This window comes from Prionailurus bengalensis, chromosome B4, assembly GCF_016509475.1.
Source record: "Prionailurus bengalensis isolate Pbe53 chromosome B4, Fcat_Pben_1.1_paternal_pri, whole genome shotgun sequence".
In the NCBI taxonomy this organism is placed as follows: domain Eukaryota; kingdom Metazoa; phylum Chordata; class Mammalia; order Carnivora; family Felidae; genus Prionailurus; species Prionailurus bengalensis.
In genome coordinates, this window is record NC_057358.1 from 5,865,563 (window position 1) to 5,888,014 (window position 22,452).

The 22,452-nt window shown below is 42.1% G+C and overlaps 1 protein-coding gene across 1 annotated transcript in view; it reads right to left on the reverse strand.

Moving 5' to 3' along the window:
• The window catches only part of PRKCQ (protein kinase C theta), a 185,563-nt gene that overhangs the window by 91,773 nt on the left and 71,338 nt on the right, over positions 1-22,452 (reverse strand). Inside the window, exons 8-12 of the mRNA XM_043564510.1 lie at positions 19,374-19,503; positions 15,385-15,494; positions 14,537-14,654; positions 5,263-5,423; positions 1,853-2,026 (exon numbers count right to left, since the gene is read on the reverse strand). Coding sequence (XP_043420445.1) covers positions 1,853-2,026; positions 5,263-5,423; positions 14,537-14,654; positions 15,385-15,494; positions 19,374-19,503 — 693 coding nt within the window. The remainder of the gene's footprint in view (positions 1-1,852; positions 2,027-5,262; positions 5,424-14,536; positions 14,655-15,384; positions 15,495-19,373; positions 19,504-22,452) is intronic.

Consider the following 22,452-nt stretch of genomic DNA (forward strand, 5'->3'; position numbering starts at 1 on the left):
TATATTATATATTTCCATATCCTCTGTGGTGCTTTGGATACTATATATGATTATTAAGGTGTATTTAGTAGTTTGATACAAGCCTTACAATATTTTATTGTCCTTTAAAAATACTTACAAAAATAATCTCGTTTCTCTTTTTCTTATCTACGTGTATTTATGCATTTATTCCTTCATTAAACATTTGTTGAGCATCTACTGGGGGCTGGAAAAGTAGTGATAAAAGGCCTAGTTGCCATCCACATGTTCTGACAGATTCCCATGGTTTCCCCACTACTGCTTTCTGTGACTGGGGCAGCTTACAGGCCTTCTGTTACTTATACTTAAATCAAGGTAGAACATTATCATGCAGACTTGAAATGGAATAAGAGAATAAAGTCTTCGTGCTCTTTGGGTCTTAACCACACAGTCCCACATGGGTCTGCTTATCATTCTAGGCCATGTACAAGGCGGAAGTGTGAAAGAGAGTAAACAAGGAAAAGCAAATCATAATGCTAGTGCATGAAGACCGGTCCACAAGGATGTTCACTTCAGTGTTATTTAAATCAGAACAGAAAGTTAGAAATGTTCTAGTGAGATAAATCACACTGTAGAATATTCATAGATGTGAAGAAATGTATACAAGAGAGTGTTGAAAATACCAGTTGCAGAACAGTAGGTATTTACGATGCGTTTCTATTTTTTCAAATTTTTAAATTTATTATTTTTGAGAGTGAGCAGAGGAGGAGCAGAGAGAGGGAAGGAGAGAGAGGGGATCCGAGGTGGGTTCTGTGCTGACAGTTTTGAGAGCCCAATGTGGGGCTCAAACTCATGAGCCATGAGATCACGACCTGAGCTGAAGTTGGACACTTAACTCACTGAGCCACCCAGGCACCCCCATTTCTATTTTTAATTTTACAAAATCCACTGAGTGAAAAAGTCTAGGTTAAACTTCAAAGTATTAGTGGTGAGTATACCTAGATGGTGAGATTATAAATGATTTTCTTCATTAATTTTCCAAATTGTCTAAAATGATCCTGAGTAGTTTTTGGTCTGAAAAAAAGAGGCAATTGAATTTTTTTTTTTTAATTTTTAACGTTTTTCATTTTTGAGAGACAGAGCACGAGTAGGAGAGGGGCAGAAAGAGAGGGAGACACAGAATCCGAAGCAGGCTCCAGGCTTTGAGCTGTCAGCACAGAGCCCGATGTGGGGCTTGAACTCACGAAACGCAAGATCATGACCTGAGCCGAAGTCGGATGCTTAACCGACTGAGCCACCCAGGTGTCCTGAATTTTTTTTTTTAAGGCATAAGGAGAGGAGGAAGAGAATCCTCCCAGAATAAGAGCACCTTCTGACAAAATTTACCTTTTTACCTCACTGCTCAGGCCTTGCTCACTGATAGCCCACTGTATGGGCTGTTTCTCTGTGGCCCATATATAGGAAAATAACAGTACACACGCATTTTGACCTACTGTCCAAATTTTGTCTCCTCAAATACACATATGGTAGCTGAACAAATAGTGTCATGTATTTCTCCCTCACAAAGCACTGCTTTGTCAAGCAAGGCACAGGCTGCCTAGAATCCTGGTTGTTACAGAAGTTAAACCAAATTCTAAAAAACAAGTGAAAAGACAAACCCAGAAGGAAAGCCCCTTCTCAACAGACTATGTTAAACAATTCGAAATAGTATCTCACTGGTGTTTGGAGAAGAAGAAGTTTGTTTGGACAGATGGAAGGTGAGCTGAAAGGTAAAGAAAAATATGGGGACAGTTCCCCACATGTCCCAAGGAGGGCGCCACCAGAGGCCCCGGCTTAGACAGGCACATTTGCTGGGCAAGAGGTGGATGAAGTGTTGTCTGAGCAGAAGTCTTACCTTGGTCTGGAATGTACAGAACATGTGCGTTAGGAACGGATGCTCCCAGGCCAAGGAGAGAACTCTCTTCTCTACCATTGTGCACTCAACATCATCGTCCATCAAAACCACATCTTTCTTTAAGGCTTTTATTGCAAAAAATTGATTGGTCTTCTTGAACTCTGCTAGGAAGACCTAGAAGCAAAGGTAAGAAGTAACTTTATTTTAGAATTTGGTCTCACTCATTAAAGAAGAGACCATGTCCTGAGATCTGTATTGGGCAAAACAAAGAGGATTTCTTCTCCAACCCCCTCCTTCCCCTTGACAGGGACAAAATATAGAGCACTCCATCGATCAGGGAGATTACCTAGGAGTTTCACACTTGCTTTGTACCTTTCCAAGGCATTCACAAAACTACTGTACAATTGTATGGGTTATTCTTAGGCCCTGAAAAATTCTGTGTAAAAAAGTATGACCTGTCTGCCCAGGGACCTGAGTAAATTTATAATGTAAATTCCCAGACACTAAGTGCATATTGAAGAAAGCAGCAGCAAGTAGCAGAGAGGAGGACCTGATTATACTTGAAACATCAGTGCAAATGAGCATAAAACTCAGCTCTGAGTTTTACCCAGTTTTTCAGGGTGAAACTATAATACAAGGGGAATAGAGTTTTCCTCATGTGCCTAAAGAGTGTACACCATTTCATCTGATGGCATAGACCTAAGGCCATTTTTTGGACCTACTATGTGTCAGACACTCTGCTACCCTTTACATGTGCAATCTAATTCTTAGCTCAGAACTCTCTGCAAGACAGGTAGTAATAACAAAAAGAACGAACTTCAAAGAGGAATTTCACTTGCTCAAATTCATGGAGCTCCTCAGTGGAAAAATCTAACTCCAAATTTACTTTTTCTACTGGATTTCATGACTTATATGAAAGGACACCAGATGGCACATAATGGGGAGTTTCTACAACTTGTGCTTTTGCAAATGATGCAGCAACAGATGACTGACAGTTGTGAGGACGTGGCATTTGGAAATAGAAAACTCCAGCCTGGGTCTCTTTTCACAGACATTTACTAGCTGTGGGAATGTGGATAAACCAATTAACCTCTCTGGGCTTCAGTTTCCTAATGTGTAAAAGAGATAATTGTCATGACATTCTCTAACTTGCAGGACCATCGTGAATATCAAATGGCTACCACATGGGAAAGTGGTTTAGAAACTATAAAATGCTCTCTAAATGACAGTTATTAAGAATACTTGTCATTTGTTTCTTGACTTTTAGGGAATGTCGAAGTCAATGACACTAAACCAGTACTGAAAATGCACGTGTCTACATTTAAAAATAATATGGTGCAGATAGCTAGCTTTGGGGTAGCTGGCTTGACAGAGGGCATAGAACTTACGAGAAGGCAGGCAAATGAATGATGTGCATATACCCAGATAACAATGCTATTTTTTTCTGGACTGCAAAGTACATTGAGATAAGAATATGGAGGCTACCATTTTGTTGAGAAACGATGCTTCCTGTATAAAGCCAAAAGAAAGAAGAAAAACAAATTTTGGAGTGTTCTTAATGTTGTGAGAAAGGGAAATATGGCCACTCCATTTTGCTTTTGAGTTTCATTCTCCTTTCCAGGGGCCCCATGGCCCATCCTCTTCAGTCTGTAGGGACTCAGGGTCCTGATGGCAAGAGCCTACTGTTTTGGACATAGAACAGAGGACACCCTAAGGCTCTCAGTGTCCTTTGGGATATTTTACGAAGGTTTGTAGGTTTAACTTAATGTCTTTCTTATTAACCTTGTTCAAATATAGAAACCCACATGGGAACAAAGAATGATAAACATTTCATTAACAATTAAAAGTACTCTTTTGGTAATTGTTTCTTTCCATAAAACATCCCCAAACCAGCCATAGCCGAAGAAGCTGAAAAGGCAATTTCCATCTCTATAATGGGCTTTCAATTTTTGGTAACAGGTTATAATTGCACATTAATTGGTACTAAATTATAATGAAGACTGGCTTTAAAATTGCTTATTACACAGATTAACAGCAAATGAGCCTGCTGTGTTTCATATTATTGTGGAAATGAACTCAAAGAATTAATGGATATCAGCTAGTTTGCAGGGCAGAATGCATTTTGCCAAAAGCAATGCACTGGTGTTTAAATCCAACCCAACTGCGGCACAATGTCATTCAGCTGTGGTGATGCTTATTTGCATTCTAGTTTACTATTAAATAAACTGGGTGAGTTTCCCAAAGTCTGGCGAGCAGGTGCAGAGCATATTGCTGGCCTTGGATACACAAATTTATAGAATGGTAGTCTCTGGCAAAAATTTTCCTAGGAGTTTCATCCAAGAATATAAAACAACGAAGGGAGCAATTAATACAGTAGATATCCTTGGCATCTAGAATAACCTCAAGGCCTGTGTTCCATGGTATCCCTCTTTACATTCACGAACTTGAAAATTATTTTCCATCACTGACAGTTGATGGTTAAATTATGTCATCTTCCTCCTTTTCTTCTCGTCTTCTGTGACTGACAGAGACAGCCCGTAACTTGAGTGTGTGGCAGGAAGAATTTAGAGGAGGGACTTTCCCCCATGAAACTTTTCTCATGACTCTCCAGCTACAGCTTTGTTATGAACTGAATTGTGCCCCCTCCAAAAAAATGTGCATGCCAAAGCCCTAAACCCTAGTACCTCAGCATGTGACTATATTTGGAGATACGGTCTTTACAAAGGTAATCAACTTAAAATAAGTTCACTGGGGGGCTAGTGTCCTTAGAAGCAGAGATTAGGACACAGATACACACAGGGGGACGACCATGTGAGGACACAGGGAGAAGATGACCATTTACAAGCCAAGGAGAGAGACCTCAGAAGAAATAACCCTATCAACACCTAGGTCTCAGACTTCCAACCTCCAGAATGATAAGAAAACCAATGTGTGGTGTTTGAATCATTCAGTCTGTGATACTTTGTTACATTAGTCCTAGCAAACTAATGCAAGACTGAAGACATTTGCTAGGAAAAAAATTGCATTCAAAGGAAAACAACGCTCCAAGTTTGAGAAAGTAGCAAAAGAGAAATAACAACCAAAAAAAACCCCTGTATGAAATAGAAACTATAGACACTGGCTGAGGCAGCTTCCCGTTTCTTTGATATCCATATATATCACACTCATAAGTGTATGGGATATACACCTTTGAAGCAAAATGGCTTGGGAACAATGATTCCCAGGAAGCAGAGGCCACTATCCCCTAGAGTTCCAGATTTCCTTTTAATCAGACCTCTCTCTACCCAGTCAAAAAATGCACAGGAATGCTCTCTACACACCCACAACCTGCTCTGCTCCAATGAGTTCAGGAGCTTTGCTTTTCAATTCCTGTTAGTTGGTCTGTAGAATTCTACAGCATGGTATCATACCTTGCCAAAACTTCCTTTCCCCAACATTTTGTGCAAGATAAAATCCTCAATTTTTAGCTTCATATGTAGAGATGGTCTTTCTATGTTCGGTTCAGGTTCTGGACGATGGCGTATGTTCTCCATCCCGTCCAAAGGAGACTCCCAAGAGATTCCCTGAGGCTCTGAAAATAGCAAGCCAGTGGTTAAAAGTAAACAAGGAACAATGGAGGGGGCATTTTAGCTACTTTGAGAACACTTTCTCTTCCACTTCCCACTCTGAGGCTCCATCCACAAAAATGGTGGGGGGAAATGTCCCCTGCAGGGCAAAGGCAGCACCTTCCTCCTGTGAGCCTGGAATTTGGGGCGTGGACTGCATCTCTTATCTACTCAACTGACTGGGAGAAATTTCATTTTAAGGAACATTCCAATCAGCAGAAGTCCATACATGCAAAACACATGAGCGCTTTAAATAATGTCAAAGCATGGACAAATAGAGATTTTAACCAAATTTGAGGAAAAATGATTCTCAGCTACTTGCATGGCTCACAGGCTCAGTGGCATGGATTCCTGTGGCTTCCACGTGAGGGATCAGGAAATGAAAAGCAGATCACTGAAAATCTGAATCACATCATCCGTCCCCACATTCAAGGTCAGCCAATTTATTCCTCACCCAATGACAGAACAGGTGCAGAAAACTTTTTGGAACCTTCCTCCTACCCCCTTATAACATTTCTTTCCTTTTTTATTGAAATACATTTGACACACCATATTGTGGTAATTTAAGGTGTCCAACATGTTGACTTGATACATTTATATATTGTGATATGATTGCCATTTTACAGCACCTCTAGCATATCACATAATTTTGTGTCTTCTTTGTGGCTGGAATGACCTGTTTTATTTTCAGTCTCTAAATTTAACTTTCATCTTCTCCTTAAGTCCAAGGAAAATAATCACAGGAACCGCCCATGTTTTGAAAGCTTGCATTTGTCACTTTGCTTTTGTGAAAGATCTACATCACTACCTGTTTTTGCCAACCAACCAACCAAACAAACAAACAAACAAACAAACAAAACTGGACAGGATTTTCTCTTTTACAGAAAAAAGAAACATGCAAACAACATTCAACATTGGTGTTGCAGTGAGCAGACAGTCAGTGCACCAGAGCAGTGAGAGTGGTGCCATCCAGCCCCTTACCCGGGATCTGCACTCAGCACCTCGGCATCCAGCTGCCAGAGCTTTGAACTGTGTGAGCATCTGGGCCTCCATTAGCAACATGTGTTCTAAGCTATCAGAAAGCCTAAGGTGGTTTTTGGTTCAGGGAATACTCGAAAATTGTTCCATGTAAATTAATGGTAATTTATGCCATTCTGGCTTCCAAAAGAGTTCATAGGGAGTCATGTGGAAGATGGCAGAATAGAAGGATTACCTCATTCCCTGGGCACACCAAAGTAACAGCTACATCCCTACAACTAACACAGAAAATGACCTGAAGACTGGCAGAACAGACCTTCCACAGTTGACTATAGACAGGAGGCCACACTGAGAAAGATAGAAGGGGCAGAGACGTGGTTGGGAACCCAACCCCTGTGAGTCTAGCCACAAATGGGAAGGGCACCACAAGCACAAGGAAGCCAGAGGATCAGACGCCATAGAAGGCATCCCTGGCATGGGGAACCTGTACTGGGAAGACAAGTCTCAATAACATTTGGCTTTGAAAAACAGTGGGGCTTAAAATTAGGAGCTTTAAAAATCAGCCAGGCTTAACCCTGGAGAGGGCAGGAGGGTGATAGGAAACTGAGTCCCTACCATAAAGAACGTAAAGAACCACCATAATAACTTGACCCAAGACAGCACAGAAGCAGCAGTTTAAAAAGTTCCAGGGGGTATAGATGAAGGAGATTTGTTGACTACTCTTAGAATGAGTGCTGGAGGCTCAGGGATCTTCCCCTTCCTAAGCCTAGATAGCCATCTATCTTGCAAGTACCATGTGCCCTGCCCTAGCACTCACCTGTGGACCTGCTCCATTCAATCTGTACACCCTCCAAAGCAGATATTGCCCCACCACCCCCAACTGGAAGCCCCAGTAGGGATCAGTACCACTCCAGAGCAATTCTTCCTCTGGGGTTTAGGGGAGATAACCCCACACACCAGGCACCCACAGTGCCAACAGCTCAGTCTCTAAGGGCAATCCCTGCCCCTCAATGTACCTGCAGCAGTGACAGAGATGCTAACTGCAGACAGATAGGCTGACTACTGGCCCCACCCACCAACAGCCCCACAACAGCTTCAGGCAGGCCTCTCAACAGCATGGGGAATAAATCTTGCCCTGTGTACCCATAGCAGGCAAAGTAGATCAGTGCATCCAGCTGGGCTACAGACAGTTATGGCTCAGCCTCAATAGTAGGATGTCCACAGCCCACCCAGGGACACCTCTAGAGTTCCTAATTCTGGTGGCCAGGGGAATTGAATTACATGACACCAATGGACTTCTTCTGATCAAGGCCACTACCTTCAAGAGATGTAGCTGAATTACCTAATACATAGAAACGAACACAGACAGACAAAATGGGGGAGATGGAGGGATATGTCTCAAATGAAAGAATAAGATAAAAATCACAGTTAGGGGCGCCTGGGTGGCGCAGTCGGTTAGCGTCCGACTTCAGCCAGGTCACGATCTCACGGTCCGTGGGTTCGAGCCCCGTGTCGGGCTCTGGGCTGATGGCTCAGAGCCTGGAGCCTGTTTCTGATTCTGTGTCTCCCTCTCTCTCTGCCCCTCCCCTGTTCATGCTCTTTCTCACTCTGTCCCAAAAATAAATAAAAAACGTTGAAAAAAAAATTAAAAAAAAATCACAGTTAAAGAGCAAAATGAAATGGCAATAAACAATTTGCTTGATAAAGAATTCAAGGGAGTAGCCATAAAGACACACACTGGGCTTGAGAAAACAGTAGATGAGCTAAGTAAGAACCTCATTAAAGATGCAGAAAATATAAAAAAGAACCAGTCAGAACTGAAGAAGATGTAACTGAAAGAAAAAAATACACTAGAGGGAATCAACAGCAGCTTAGGGAATGCAGAAAAACAGGTCAGCAATCTGAAAGAGAGAGTAATGGAAACAGCAGAAAGAAAAAAAGAGCAATAAAAAATAAGAATAAGTTAAGGAACTCAGCAACACCATCAAGCATAACATTCGCATTATAGAGAATGGGAAGGAGAAGAGAGAGAAAGGGGGGCAGAAAATTTATTTGAAGAAATAATAGCTGGAAACTTCCCTAATCTAGAGAAGGAAACAGCCATTCATATCCAGGATGCACAGAGAGCCCCAAACAAGGTGAACCCAAGGTGGTCCACACTGAAACACATAATAATTACAATGGCCAAAAGTAATGATAAAGAGAGAATCTTAAAAGTGGTAAAAGTACACAGTTACATACAAGAGAAATCTCATAAGGCTATGAGCTGATTTTTCTGCAGAAACTTTTCAGGCCAGGAGGGAGTGGCATGATATATTCAAAGTGCTGAAAGAAGGCGCACCTGGATGGTTCAGTCAGTTAAACGTCTGACTCATGGTTTCAGATCAGGTCATGATCTCAGAGTCATGTGATGGAGCACCACACTGGGCTGCATGCTGAGCATGGGGTCTGTTTAAGATTCTCTCTCTCCTCTACCCCTCCCCCATGCTTTCTTTCTCTAAACACACACACACACACACACACACACACACACAAAACAAAACAAAAAACAACCAAACAAAATCTAAAGTGCTGAAAGAAGAAAACCCGCAACCAAGAATACTCTATCCAGCAAGGCTATCATTCAGAATAAAAGAGAGAGAAAGAGTTTCCCAGACAAACAAAAGTTAAAGGAGTTCATCATCATTAGGCCAGCTTTATAAGAAACTTCGAAGGGAATTCTTTAAGTGAAAATAGAAGGCCATAATTAAAAGAAAATTATGAAAGGATGAAATTTCACTGATAAAAGCAAATGTATATTAAAGGTAGTAGATTAATTACTTACAAAGTGAAAAGGCTGGTTAGAACACAAAAGTAGCAAAATTATATCTACAAACATTAGCCAAGGTATTCACAAAATAAAAAGATGTAAAACATGACATCATATACATAAAAGGTGGGGCAGGGGTAAGAATTTAGTGCTTTTAGAATGTGTTTGAACTTAAGTGTCCATCAACATAGTATATAGACTGTTTGTTGTACACATAAGAGGTTATATATGAACCCAATAAACACAAATCAAAAACCAATGGTAGATACACAAAAAATAAAGGGAAAGGAATCCAAGCATAACACTAAAGAAAGTAACCAAATCACACTGAAAGAGAGCAATGGGAGAAGGAAAGAAGAAAACTACAAAAATAGCCAGAACAATTAACAAAATGGCAAGAAGTACATACCTATCAATAATTACCCTAAAGGTAAATGTACTTCATACTCTAACCAAAAGACAGACGGTGACTGAATGGATTAAAAACAAAAGACAAACAAAAAAACAAGACCCATCTATGTGCTGCCTACAAGGGACTCATAGCCCTAAACACACACACAGACTGAAAGTAAAGGGACGAGAAAACATACTTTGCAGATGGAAGCAAAAAAAAAAAAAAAAAAAAAGCTGGGATAGCAATGCTTGTATCAGACAAAATAGACTTTAAAACAAAGACTGGATCAAGAGACAAAAAAGGGCACTACATAATGATAAAGGGATCAATCCAACAAGAGGACATAAAATTGTAAATATGTATGTACACAGTATTGGAATACTAAATTACATAAAGCAAATATTAGGGATATAAAGGGAGAAATTGACAGTAATACAATGATACCAGGGACTTCAATACCCCCATTTACATCAATGGATAAATCACCCAGACAGAATGTTGATAAGGAAACAGTGACTTTGAAAATGTTAGACCAGATTGACCTAACAGACATGTATAGAATATTCCACCCCAAAGCAGCAGACTACACATTCTTCCCAAATACACGTGGAGCATTCTCCGGAATACATCACATGTTAGGCAACAAAAAAGTGTCAATAAATTTAGGGAGACTGAAGCCATAGCAAGTCTCCATTCCAACCACAATGGTATGAAACTAGAAACCAACTACAAGAAAAAAATCTAAAAAGCCCCACAAACACACAGAGCTAAACAACATGCTCCTAAACAATGCACGGGTCAACAAATCAAAGAAAAAAATCAGAAAATACATGGAGACAAATAAAAATGAAAAAACAATGATCTATAATCTTTGGGACACAGTAAAAGTAGTTCTAAAAAGAAACTTCAGAGCAATACAGGCCTACCTCAGAAAACAAGAAAAATCTGAAATAAACAACCTAACCTTGCACCTAAATGAGCTGGAAAAAAAACCCTAAAGATAGTGGAAGGAAGGAAATAATAAAGAGTACAAGAGAGGTTGCCTGGGTGGCTCAGTCTGACTTCGGCTCAGGTCACGATCTCACAGTTTGTGAGTTTGAGCCCCACGTCAGGCTCTGTGCTGACAGCTCAGAGCCTGGAGCCTGCTTCCGATTCTGTGTCTCCCTCTCTCTGCCCCTCCCCTGCTCGTGTGCGCGCGCGCTCTCTCTCTCTCTCTCTCAAAAATAAATAAATAAATAAATAAATAAATAAATAAATAAAGAGTTAATACCTATTCTTCTCAAACTATACCAAAAACAGAAGAGGAAGGAAAACTTCCAAATTCATTCAATGAGGCCAGGATTACCCTGATACCAAAACTACAAAAAAAGAAAACTGTAGGCTAGTATCTCTGATTAACACAGATGCAAATATCTTTGAAAAATATTAGCAAACTGAACTCAGCAATACATTAAAAAAAGTCATTCACCACAATCAAGTGAGTTTTATTGCAGGGATATAAGAGTAGTTCAGTATTTGCAAATCAATCAACGTGATATACCATATTAAAAAGAGGAAAGATAAAAAACACATGGTCATCTCAATAGATGCAGAGAAACCATTTGACAAAATACAACGTACCTTAATGATAAAAACTCTCAACAAAGTGGGTTTAGAGGGAATACCCCAACGTAATAAAGACCATACATAACAAACCCACAACTAACACCATACTCAATAGTGAAAAACTAAAAGTTTTTCTCTAAGATAAGGACAAGATAAAGATGTCCACTCAAGCCACTTTAATTCCACACAGTGCTAGAAATCCTAGCTGCAGCCATCACACAAGAAAAAGGAATAAAAGCCATCAGAATTGATAAGGGAAAAGTAAAACTGTCACATTTGCAAATGACATATATTTGGAAAAACCTAAAGACTGCACCAAAAAACCTATTAGAACTGAAAATGCAAAGTCAAAGAATACAAAATTAATATACAGAAATGTGTTGCATTTCTGTACACTAATAACAGAGTAGCAGAAAGAAAAACTAAGAAAACAATCCGAATTACAATTGCATCAAGAAGAATAAAATAAAAGGAAGAAACTTAACCAAGGAGGTGAAACCTGTACTTTGAAAACTATAAAACATTGACTAAAGAAACTGAAGTGACAGAAACAAATGGAAAGATATTCTGTGCTCAGGGATTGCAAGAATTAACATTGTTAAAATGTCCATACTACCCAAAGCACTCTACAGATTCAGTGTAATCCCTATCGATATACCAACAGCATTCTTCACAGAACTAGAATAATATTAAAATTTGTATAGAATCACAAAGACCTTGAATAGCCAAAGTAATCTTGAAGAAGAAGAACAAAGCTGGAAGTATCATAATCACAGATTTTAAGATATACTACAAAGCTATAATAATCAAAACAGTATGGTACCAGCACAAAAGCAGACATATATCAGTGAAACAGAATAGAGCTCCCCTAAATAAACCCACACCCAAATGGTCAGTGAATCTATGACAGAGGAGACAAGAATATACAGTGGGGAAAAAGAGTTTTTTTTTTTTTTTTTTTTTAACAGTCCTTTCAACAAATGGTGTTGGGAAAACTGAACAGCTACATGCAAAAGACCAAAACTGGACCTCTTTCTTAAACCACACACAAAACTAAACTTACAGTGGATTAAGACCTATGTATGAGACCTTAAACCATAAAACTTCTAAAGGAAGACACAGGTAGTAATATCTTAGACATCAGTCTTAGCAACATATTTATGGATGTGTCTCCTAGGCAAGGGAAAGGAAAGCAAAAATAAACTATTGGGACTATACCAAAATAAAAAAAACTTTTGCACAGCAAAGGAAACCATAAACAAAACAAAAAGGCAAGGTAGTGAATGGGAGGAGATATTTGCAAATGCTATATCTTATGAGGGACTTATATGCAAAATATATAAAGAACTTGTACAACTCAACACTGAAAAAAAAAACCCAGATTAAAAAATGGCCAGAGGATCTGAACAGACATTTTTCCAAAGAAGACATACTAATGGCCAACAGACACATGAAAAGATGCTGAACATCATCAATCATCAGGGAAATGCAAATAAAGATCACAATGAGGTATCCTCTTACGCCAATCAGAATGGGTAGTATCAAAAAGACAAGTAATAGCAACAGTTGGTGAGGATGTGGAGAAAAAGAAACAGTATGGTGGCAGTGGGAAAGCAAACTGGTCCAGCCACTGTGGAAAACAGTAGGAGGTTCCGCAAAAAATTAAAAATAGAACTACCATGCGATCCAGGAATTGCACTACTGGGTATTTACCTAAAGAAAATGAAAACACTAGTTCAAAAAGATATATGCATTCCTATATTTATTGCAGCATTATTTACAATAGCCAAGCTATGGAAGCAACCCAAGTGTCCATCAATAGATGAGCGGATAAAGAAGCTATGATATATATACAAGGGAATATTACTCAGCCATAAAAAGGAATGAGATCTTGGCACTGTGACAACGTGGATGGATGTGGAAGGTATCATGGTAAATGAAATAAGACAGAGAAAGACAAATACCATACAATTTCACTTGTAAGTGGAATCTAAAAAACAAAACCAAACCAAACATTCTTTTTTTTTTTAATGTTTATTTATTTTTGAGACAGAGAGAGACAGAGCATGAACAGGGAAGGGGCAAAGAGAGAGGGAGACACAGAATCTGAAACAGGCTCCAGGCTCTGAGCTGTCAGCACAAAGCCCGACACGGGGCTCGAACTCACAGACCGTGAGATCATGACCTGAGCCGAAGTCGGACGCTTAACCAACCAAGCCACCCAGGCGCCCCCAAACATTCTTAAATATAGAGAATAAACTGGTGGTTGCCACAGGGGAGGTGGGTGGGGGAGTGCGTGAAGTAAAGGGGATTAAGAGGTATAAAATTCCAGTTACAAAAAAATAAGTCACAGAGATGAAAAGCACAGCATAAGGGATACAGTCAATAATAATATAAAACATCATTATGGTGACAGAAAAACTTGGAGTAATGTACAGAATTGTTGAATCAATGTGTTGTACACCTGAAACTAAGTCACACTGTATGTTAACTATACTTCAATTAAAAAAAAAAAAGGTTTCGGGGTGCCTGGCTGGCGCAGTCGGTTAAGCGTCCGACTTCAGCCAGGTCACGATCTTGCGGTCCGTGAGTTCGAGCCCCGCGTCGGGCTCTGGGCTGATGGCTCGGAGCCTGGAGCCTGTTTCCGATTCTGTGTCTCCCTCTCTCTCTGCCCCTCCCCCGTTCATGCTCTGTCTCTCTCTGTCCCAAAAATAAATAAAAAAGTTGAAAAAAATATTAAAAAAAAAAAAAGGTTTCACAGGAATAGTCTACTTTAGGATAGTGGGGAAAACCTATATTTTACAATGTATGTTGAAACCATTCATCTCCCGGATTCATGTGGGCATATCTTCTCATGAACTACTTTCAGAAAGTAGGCTGGGGAACTTCCATGATGTCATATATGTTGCACTAGTCTTCCCTTCTCTACTTTTAACCTTCCCCAAGAAGTCTCAAAGGTATAGAACAGGATGGCCTACTGTGACATTCCCACCATTGAAATTCATGGTAGATTTATTTTGCAAAACCTTTTAACAGTGACAGGAAGTAACATTCTAAAAATAAGGAAACGTTTGCAGCCCTACTGTAGACCTATATCCCATTCTCTCCCTGCCCTCACCTCCCACCCTCTTACAAAGGTTTCCTAATGGGGCATATTTTGGTTTCACTTCCAAGAAGTAGGAGCCTCCCATCTATCAGACCAGGTAAATGGAGAGTTGAAATCTAGAGGACTCCATTAGGGCTGACCAAGATTAATTGCTGACAATGATTCTACCGAGGATCAGGATAGCTACCTTTTTTCCCAGATGCTGGTACACACGGCAGCCTTGCTTCACCTTTTATGGAGCACGGGAGACCAATTTCAACGGGACCTTCTCTGAAGATGTGTTCACTATCTCTTAAGCAGCGAGCCTAGATTATAAACAAAGAGTCAGACCACCCACCTACCCACCCGCTACGGCCCCATCAGCTCAGCCTGCTGCCCTCGGGGATGAGATCCGTTTAAGAATCCTAAATGCATAGATAACCAACATCCTTCTTTCCCTCAGCATTCTTTTAGGATCTCATATGCTGTAGGAGTCTACCTATTATATTTTATACACGAACAGGCACATATTCACTTCCTACATACTTTTCCAGGGGCTAACTTGTTTCTCCTGTACTGTCTACATCATTTGGTCACAAATAAGAATGGAAGGTTAATGGATGGAAAGAGAGCTTACAAAGGCAACACCAAGAGGGTTTGTTCTTAGATACAAAAATTCAATTCTAGTCCTAGTGCATGTGAATAAATGGCAAGGCAAAAGTTGCCCTCGACTCAGTGTTCCGTGCACATTTTAGGGATGATTCTGGCCAGTAGATAGGTACAAAGCTGGTAATGAATCCTCAATGATTTCAATGAATTTGTTTCTGCCCCTGCTCATGCCACAAAGAATTTAAGATCCTAAAAATATCTATAATACAAATGCATGAAGTAAATCAATATCTCTGAGTGGGGATATGGGCATAAGGATGAAAGTCAGAGGCAAGGCAAATGCTCAGAAACAGACTCCATATTGCTCCACAGATCAAAGGGAAGGAGGACTCGAGTAGTCCTTGCTAAGTTGAAACTGGAGGAACTTAACCTAAAAGCCTTTCCTACCTGTTGAGTGCTCTCAATCATTGCCAGTGCTTCGGCCATCAGCTTCTGATTTATGCCACAAAGGTTGGCCACCTTTGTCTGGCATCTGTGATGTACGTTCATACCACATGCTGCAAAGGAGAAAGAGACACTGTGAGCCAGAGGAACAGAACTCACTGAGCGGACTTTGCACAGGTCTGCTTCAGGTACACATACGTTGAAGAACGATTGGCAAATCCCTAGAGCCATCTTCCCAGCAGCAGGAGACACTGAATACAAATAAATGAGGGCAGTGCTTCTACAATGCCACCACGCGTCCACCTCCCCTTCCCAAGACTACACACACAGACCAGAGGCTCCTGGATGTGGTGCTGGGGAGGCAGAAGCAGAGCTTTGCTGACAGCAGAGGAAGGCTGCTGTCGGTATGCATTTAGACTATGCCATTGCTGAGAGACTAGCACCGATGCTGGCTCTCTCTGGTGAAAATGTGCCATGCCAGGATAGAAGGTGGTTCACTTCCACTCTAGATTGGAGTCCAAGTATCCCCTTCCCCACATGGGGTGCAAGGAGCTTCCCTCCCCTCTAGGCTGAAGCCTCAGCCTGCATGCATGGTGGGTGTGGTCTGTGCTCCGGGATGGGAGTGGGGAGAAGGGAAGTGGCCTGGAGGCCATTCTCCCCATATGGCAGAGTTGGGCTGGTTGAACCAAATGATCTAGCTCTAAGTCCTATGATTCTCGGGGAACATTCCAATTTATGAGTCTTGAAAAAAGTGCAGTGAAGGTCCACCCTCCACTTTCTGTGATCCCGTGAGCCTTCCTGGATTGGGATGTGTGTGGACCAGGGCGTCTGTAGAAAGACAGCTACTACTTCAAGTCATTGGTTTAGAAAAATGAAATTCTGCTTATAAAACACTGCTATTACAATAAAAAAAAATCTAACGTAAGATTTTCAAACTCCAGCTGATAGAATTCTGTTTTCAAGTCCTATTTCATTCTGTCAAGTCCATCAGTACCATTTGTTATAATGGCATTACGCAAGAGAGGCTATAAAACAACGCACTTTTACTCTGACCTGCTTTTTTTTTTTTAATGTTTGTTTATTTTTGAGAGAGACAGAGACAGAATGCAAGTGGGTTGGGGCAGAGAGAGGGGGAAACACAGAATCTGAAGCAGGCTCCAGGCTCTGAGCTGTCAACATAGAGCCTGATGCGGGGCTCGAACTCACAAGCCTTGAGATCATGACCTGAACCGAAGTCGGATGCTCAACCGACTGAGCCACCCAGGTGCCCTGTACTCTTACCTGCTTATTAACCCATTTGTGTGCAAAGAGCTTAGTACAGTGGTTGGCATCAGATGCTCAACAACTACAACTTGTCTTTTATCTTCATTATCTATTCCAAAGAGATATACATTAAACTACTGAAGTGGAATTTGAGCAGGCTTCAGCCCTTAGTTTTAACTGGCTTACTCTTCCTCCAACAGTTCATAATAAAATAGCATTTTCTATGTAAATATAAACCAGTACTTGTCCTGGTATATTGCATGATAGAACCCAAATCCATTCTAAGTGAAATCTTTTATGTATGACTAAAGCCCTTAATATAGTCACTATGCTGTTTATAATGGCTTTCTGCCCTTGTGAATTTCAGCACAACTCCTACTGGATGTGTTTCTGCGGGTTGCACACTGGGAAGTCCCAGCTGCATTTCCTTAGTACCGCAAGGCAAAGGGAGGCAGTTGGCGAGGACTCAGCATGAAGCAGTGGGAAGTTTCACTGTGCTTTTTAACATGGTAGCCAGATCTAAGCTTGTTTCGGATGCTCTGGCATGAAGGCAGGCCCCACCCCCACTATGGTAATGTCCTACGTCTCTGTTACTAACCTATGAGGTGACAACTTGATCTCTTTGAGTGCAAACAGGCCCTTTGGATGATGATTTTCATGGGAATTAAAGTGGACAGAGGAAAGGAGACAGAATCAAGACAAAGGGAGGCCCTACTTAAGAAGGTGGCTTAGAAAAGAACAAGATAGAAAGAGCAGGGCCAAGGCAGAGGAACAGAGTCCAGAGAGTAGAGAGGGAGGAGAGGTGAAGTCAAGGGCATGGGGGGTGAGGACACAGGGATGTCTGTAGGTATTGGCCAGATACCTACAGAGGGTGCTGGGGAGGAAGGGAGGGGAGAAGAGGGAAGAGGAAAGGAAGGGAGAGTGGAGAGGGGCTGCCTGGCATGCAGGAGGTGGGGGGAGACAGGGAAAGAGAAGGGAATGGAGGAGAAAGAACGTTAGGGAGGACGGAACAGAAACAATGGCTGTGAAACAATGGCGAGGAACCCTCGTAGAGGGTTCTAAGCTCAGAGGCAGAGACAGGCTGTTGGCACCACTGGGCAGCTGAGGTGCTCAGGCTCTAGGGAGGGGAAACCTGAGCTGTGAGAGAGACCATCAGAGGACCAGGGGAGCCATCACTCATGCCCTGCTTGTTCCATTCGGGAATTACTTCTTGCCTATGAACTCCTAAAGATCCTCCAGACTACTAGGCCCACCTGTGTGCTCTCGAGCAGGTATAAACAGCAAGGTGCTCAGTGGCACTTCTGGGCTACGGAGGGGTTACTGAGCTGAATTCTCACTACATCTGGGTTTTGCCTTCAGTGATGGTTTGAAAGCCTAACCTTCCTCCTGCCTCCACTAACATGTCACTCCAGACTCCACCGGGCATGTAAACGCAACGGGGATGAGGAAGAGAAGGCTGTTGAAGGGGGTCCTTGCCTTTATTACTAGAACAGATGAACACAGGGGAAGGGAAGGGAAAATAAGATCAATACAGGCAGCAAGGCAAACCATAGCTCAACTACAGAGAACAAACTGAGCGTTGCTGGAGGGGAGGGAATGGACTAGACGGGGAATGGGCATTCAAGAGGGCACTTGTTGGGATGAGCCCTGGATGTTATACGGAAAGGACGAATCACTGGGCGCTACTCCAGAAACCAAACTACACTGTAGGCTAGCTAACTTGAATTTAAAGAAGTTAAAAAAAAAAAAAAAGATAAGAATTGCAGAAGATTTAACCAGTGGCATAAAACAAAACGGGGTGACCAAGAAAAAGTAAAGTGGCTTCTACCTTTAATCATTCAAAACAGAGAGGCCTCTGCCACAGCAGAACTCCCTCCTTTTCGAAAGGCTATCTGGCCCTGTTCCACCCCCAGCCCCACGCAAAAGGCAGAAGTGGCTTGTGGGAATCTTTCCCTCCCTCCGGCCTAATCCTGATGTGACAGCATCTCGGTGTCTAGAGGTTATCGCCTTAGCCATTTGAACTTTTAGAGCATTGCAGTGCTTTTTACTCCTTCTCAGGGCAGGTCTAAAAATCTTGACGAGTGCAGAGTTGTGGGCTCAGTCCGGCTGTACTGCCAGCTTCAATGCCAGCCTTCAAGGGGAGATCAGAGGAGGGAGAATGGTAAGAGGCGTGGGCCTCTTACTGGGCACTGTGAGTTTGCAGCACGCTTAGGGCCCAGAGCCTACGGTCTCAGTCACAGAATTCTCATGTGCAGGACCATCCATCAGCCAAGCAGATGAGCTGGGCTTGCTCCCTGATGGGCTACACAGAGAATCTGTAGGGCTGGTGTGAGGGAGAGAGGCAGGGTCAGAAGGGGCAGGCTCCGAACACTGAGACACGGCAGGGCAGGTCCCAGCCGGGGGGCCAGTCAGGGAAAATGCTATCTTCCTTTCTCCCCAGCACAGCAGGGAACAAGAGAAGAGGGACAGGTCAGGAGACTTGACATTTAGACTCAACGGGCTTGCACTTCTCTGGGCTACAAGGATTAAGGTGTTGGGGGTGGAAAGGAAGGAACAGCACTGGTGTCTCATCCTGGGCACTTCACATTCAAGATGTCGGGGTCATCCGGGTCAGCTGGAGAAGTCCAGCCTCTCTCCTCCCCCCTTCCCTCATGCTCTCCATCAAGGCTGCAGAGCCACCCCTTAGGGGGCCCGCAACGGGGCCCACGCTCCTTTCCCACTGGACTCACCGTCGCACTTGAGTCCTTGCCTCGCCAGGCCCCACAGCAGGGTCCCACAGTGCTCACAGAAGGTCGGGCTTTTGTAATTGTAGACTTTGAATCTATGTGGCATGTCAATTTTGAATCTCTCCTTGTGGAACTGAAAAAAGGAAGAACGTGTGACCAAACGCGCGTCCCTGCTTTTCAACTTTGGGTGTCTTGGAGTCCAACAGAGCACTGAAAACACTGGAACAATGTGCACTTACCTCAGGGCATAAGTGTTACTTGTCAACCCTTCCGGCCATGGCCAAAGAAGGCAGGCAGCCGTTAGCTCTTCCAGGCAAGAGCCAAGTGCATAATATGCAGACGTCGGGTAACCTGGAGTAAGCTGAACGCGTGGGGCGTTCCCACAGAGAGGCTCACAGCTTCAGGAAGAGGGGACTGGGGTCACTTATCTAAATGGGATCTAAGTAAACGTTGCACTGCCCTTCCTATTTTCGTACAAATACTTCCTTTTCTTTTTCAACCCAGAACGAGTATGCTAACCTTTGGAAGATGTTTACGTAATACTTCCTCTAGGGGAAACACTGCTATGGGCTTAACAGTATAAAAGCCTACGTGTGAAGCATGTCACAGCTCTTGCATGTGGATGGAGGGGGTGGCAGGCAGGGAAAGGGGCCTGCCAGGTGCTAGGGACAAGTATGCTGCACATATTACCTCTCACACACGTGATATTGCAAATACCCCCTTGGAAGTCGCCTCTATTAGAATCCTCACTTGATACATGGGGAGGTTAAGCACAGAGAGGGCAAGACTTGTCTAGGTCGCACACGAGCGAGTGGGCTAGGATGTCTACAAGTCGAAAGTCAGAATCAGCCTATACCCTTTCACCGTTACCCTTTCTCCAACAAAACGAACCTGATGATTTAGGGGATGGGGAGAGGGGAGATGAGAGAGTGATGCTGGTGGTAGATATACAGCAGGATTTTTTTGTTTTGTTTTGTTTTTAGTTTTCTGGAGTTGAAATTATCTCCATTAGCCAACCGTATCACATGAACAGCATCAGCAGCCACAGCATCAGGAGGTTTGATTCCTGGTAAGAATACCGATATTCTTGTGTAAGAAAGAAAGTTTTACCTAAGATTTCTCATCTCTCCAGAAGTTCTTAATTAGACAATTCCCTTGGGGATGTGCACAGCAAAGAAGACCTATTCATTCACGGTGATGTATCTGATATTACCACCGAGGATGTTAGCCACCATCGGGTCATTAGAATGGCTGTTTGAAATTATTTAAAAGTTGCCTAGAACCTCTTCTACTCATTTTCGACCAAGAAAAAATAATTTTCAGATCTCAACTTGTATAAACATTCCCATGTAAATATGAGCAATTAATGACAAGGTCCAGGCTGGGAGTCTTCTCCCTCAAATCTAAACCCCAAGCTCAAATAGTTCAAGATATGTCTGGGAAAGACTATAGATTTGTACTTTCCAATATGATATTCATTTAGCCATGTGGGCCAAGTGAGCACCTGCAAGGCGGTAAAACGATACACTCTCAGTATAAAATACACACTGCATTTTGAAGATTTTGTAAGAGAAAAAGAACGTAAACTATCTCATTAATTTTCATGTGAGGATACCTGAAAATTTAAAATTATACTCGTGGCTCTCATTCTATTTCCAGTGGACATTAGCCATTGAGGCTAAGAGACATTCTTATAATTTGGGATTTTTCCAGGAAAGCTGAAGGTATCAGGTAGAGAGAGCAGAAAGGCAGGTTGCGAGGTGGTGATTTGGTTTAAACAAACAAAACACTGGTCTGGCAGAGAAAGACAAATACTGTATCATCTCACTTATATGTGGAATCAAAAACAAAAACAACCCCCCCCCCCCCACCAAACTCATAGAAAGAGATCAGACTTGTGGTTCTCGGAGGCAGGGGGTTGGGGGGCAGGGTAAGTGGAGGAAGGTGGTCAAAAGGTACAAACTTCCATTTATAAGAGATAAATCCTGGGGATGGAACCTACAGCATGGTGACCACAACCAACATGGCTGGGTGATGTACAAGGAAGAGAGTAGATCCTGAGAGTTTTCATCACAAGGAGAAATCCTGTTTTCTCTTTTTATTCTATTTATTATTTTTTTTAAGATGAAATTTATTGTCAAATTGGTTTCCATACAACACCCAGTGCTCATCCCAACAGGTGCCCTCCTCAATGCCCGTCACCCACCCTCCCCTCCCTCCCATCCCCCATCAACCCTCAGTTTTTAAGAGTCTATTATGGTTTGCCTCCTTCCCTCTCTGTAACTTTTTCCCCCCTCCCCCATGGTCTTCTGTTAAGTTTCTCAGGATCCACATAAGAGTGAAAACATATGGTATCTGTCTTTCTCTGTAGGACTTATTTCACTTAGCATAACATTCTCCAGTTCCATCCACGTTGCTACAAAAGGCCAGATTTCATTCTTTCTCATTGCCAAGTAGTATTCCATTGTATGTATAAACCACAACTTCTTTATCCATTTGTCAGTTGGTGGACATTTAGGCTCTTTCCATAATTTGGCTATTGTTGAAAGTGCTTCTATAAACATTGGGGTACAAGTGCCCCTATACATCAGCACTCCTGTATGTATCCTTTGGGTAAATTCCTAGCAGTGCTATTGCTGGGTCATAGGGTAGATCTATTTTTAATTTTTTGAGGAACCTCCACACTGTTTTCCAGAATGGTGATGGATATTAGCTGAACCCATCGTGGTAATGATTTCATAGTATATGTAAATCAAACCATCATGCTATATGCCTTAAACTTATACAATGATGTATGTCAATTACTTCTCAATAAAACTGGGGCAGGGGGAACCCCCAACACCACTGCTCTGGGAGATTGAGACCTAAAATTGAGTCCCAGCCTGGCTACTTATATTATAGATGGTTGACTATCGAGGAACTACTTTAACCTCTTTAGGCCTTAGAAGAGTCACCTGTAATAGAAGACTGTCCCCTTTCCAACTCTAAATTTTAGGAGATATTCTGCTCTGCAAAAATTCAATCAATTTGCCTTCTCTGTGCCTGCCCCATGGCTGGAGAAAATCCCACACCTGGCAGGCTG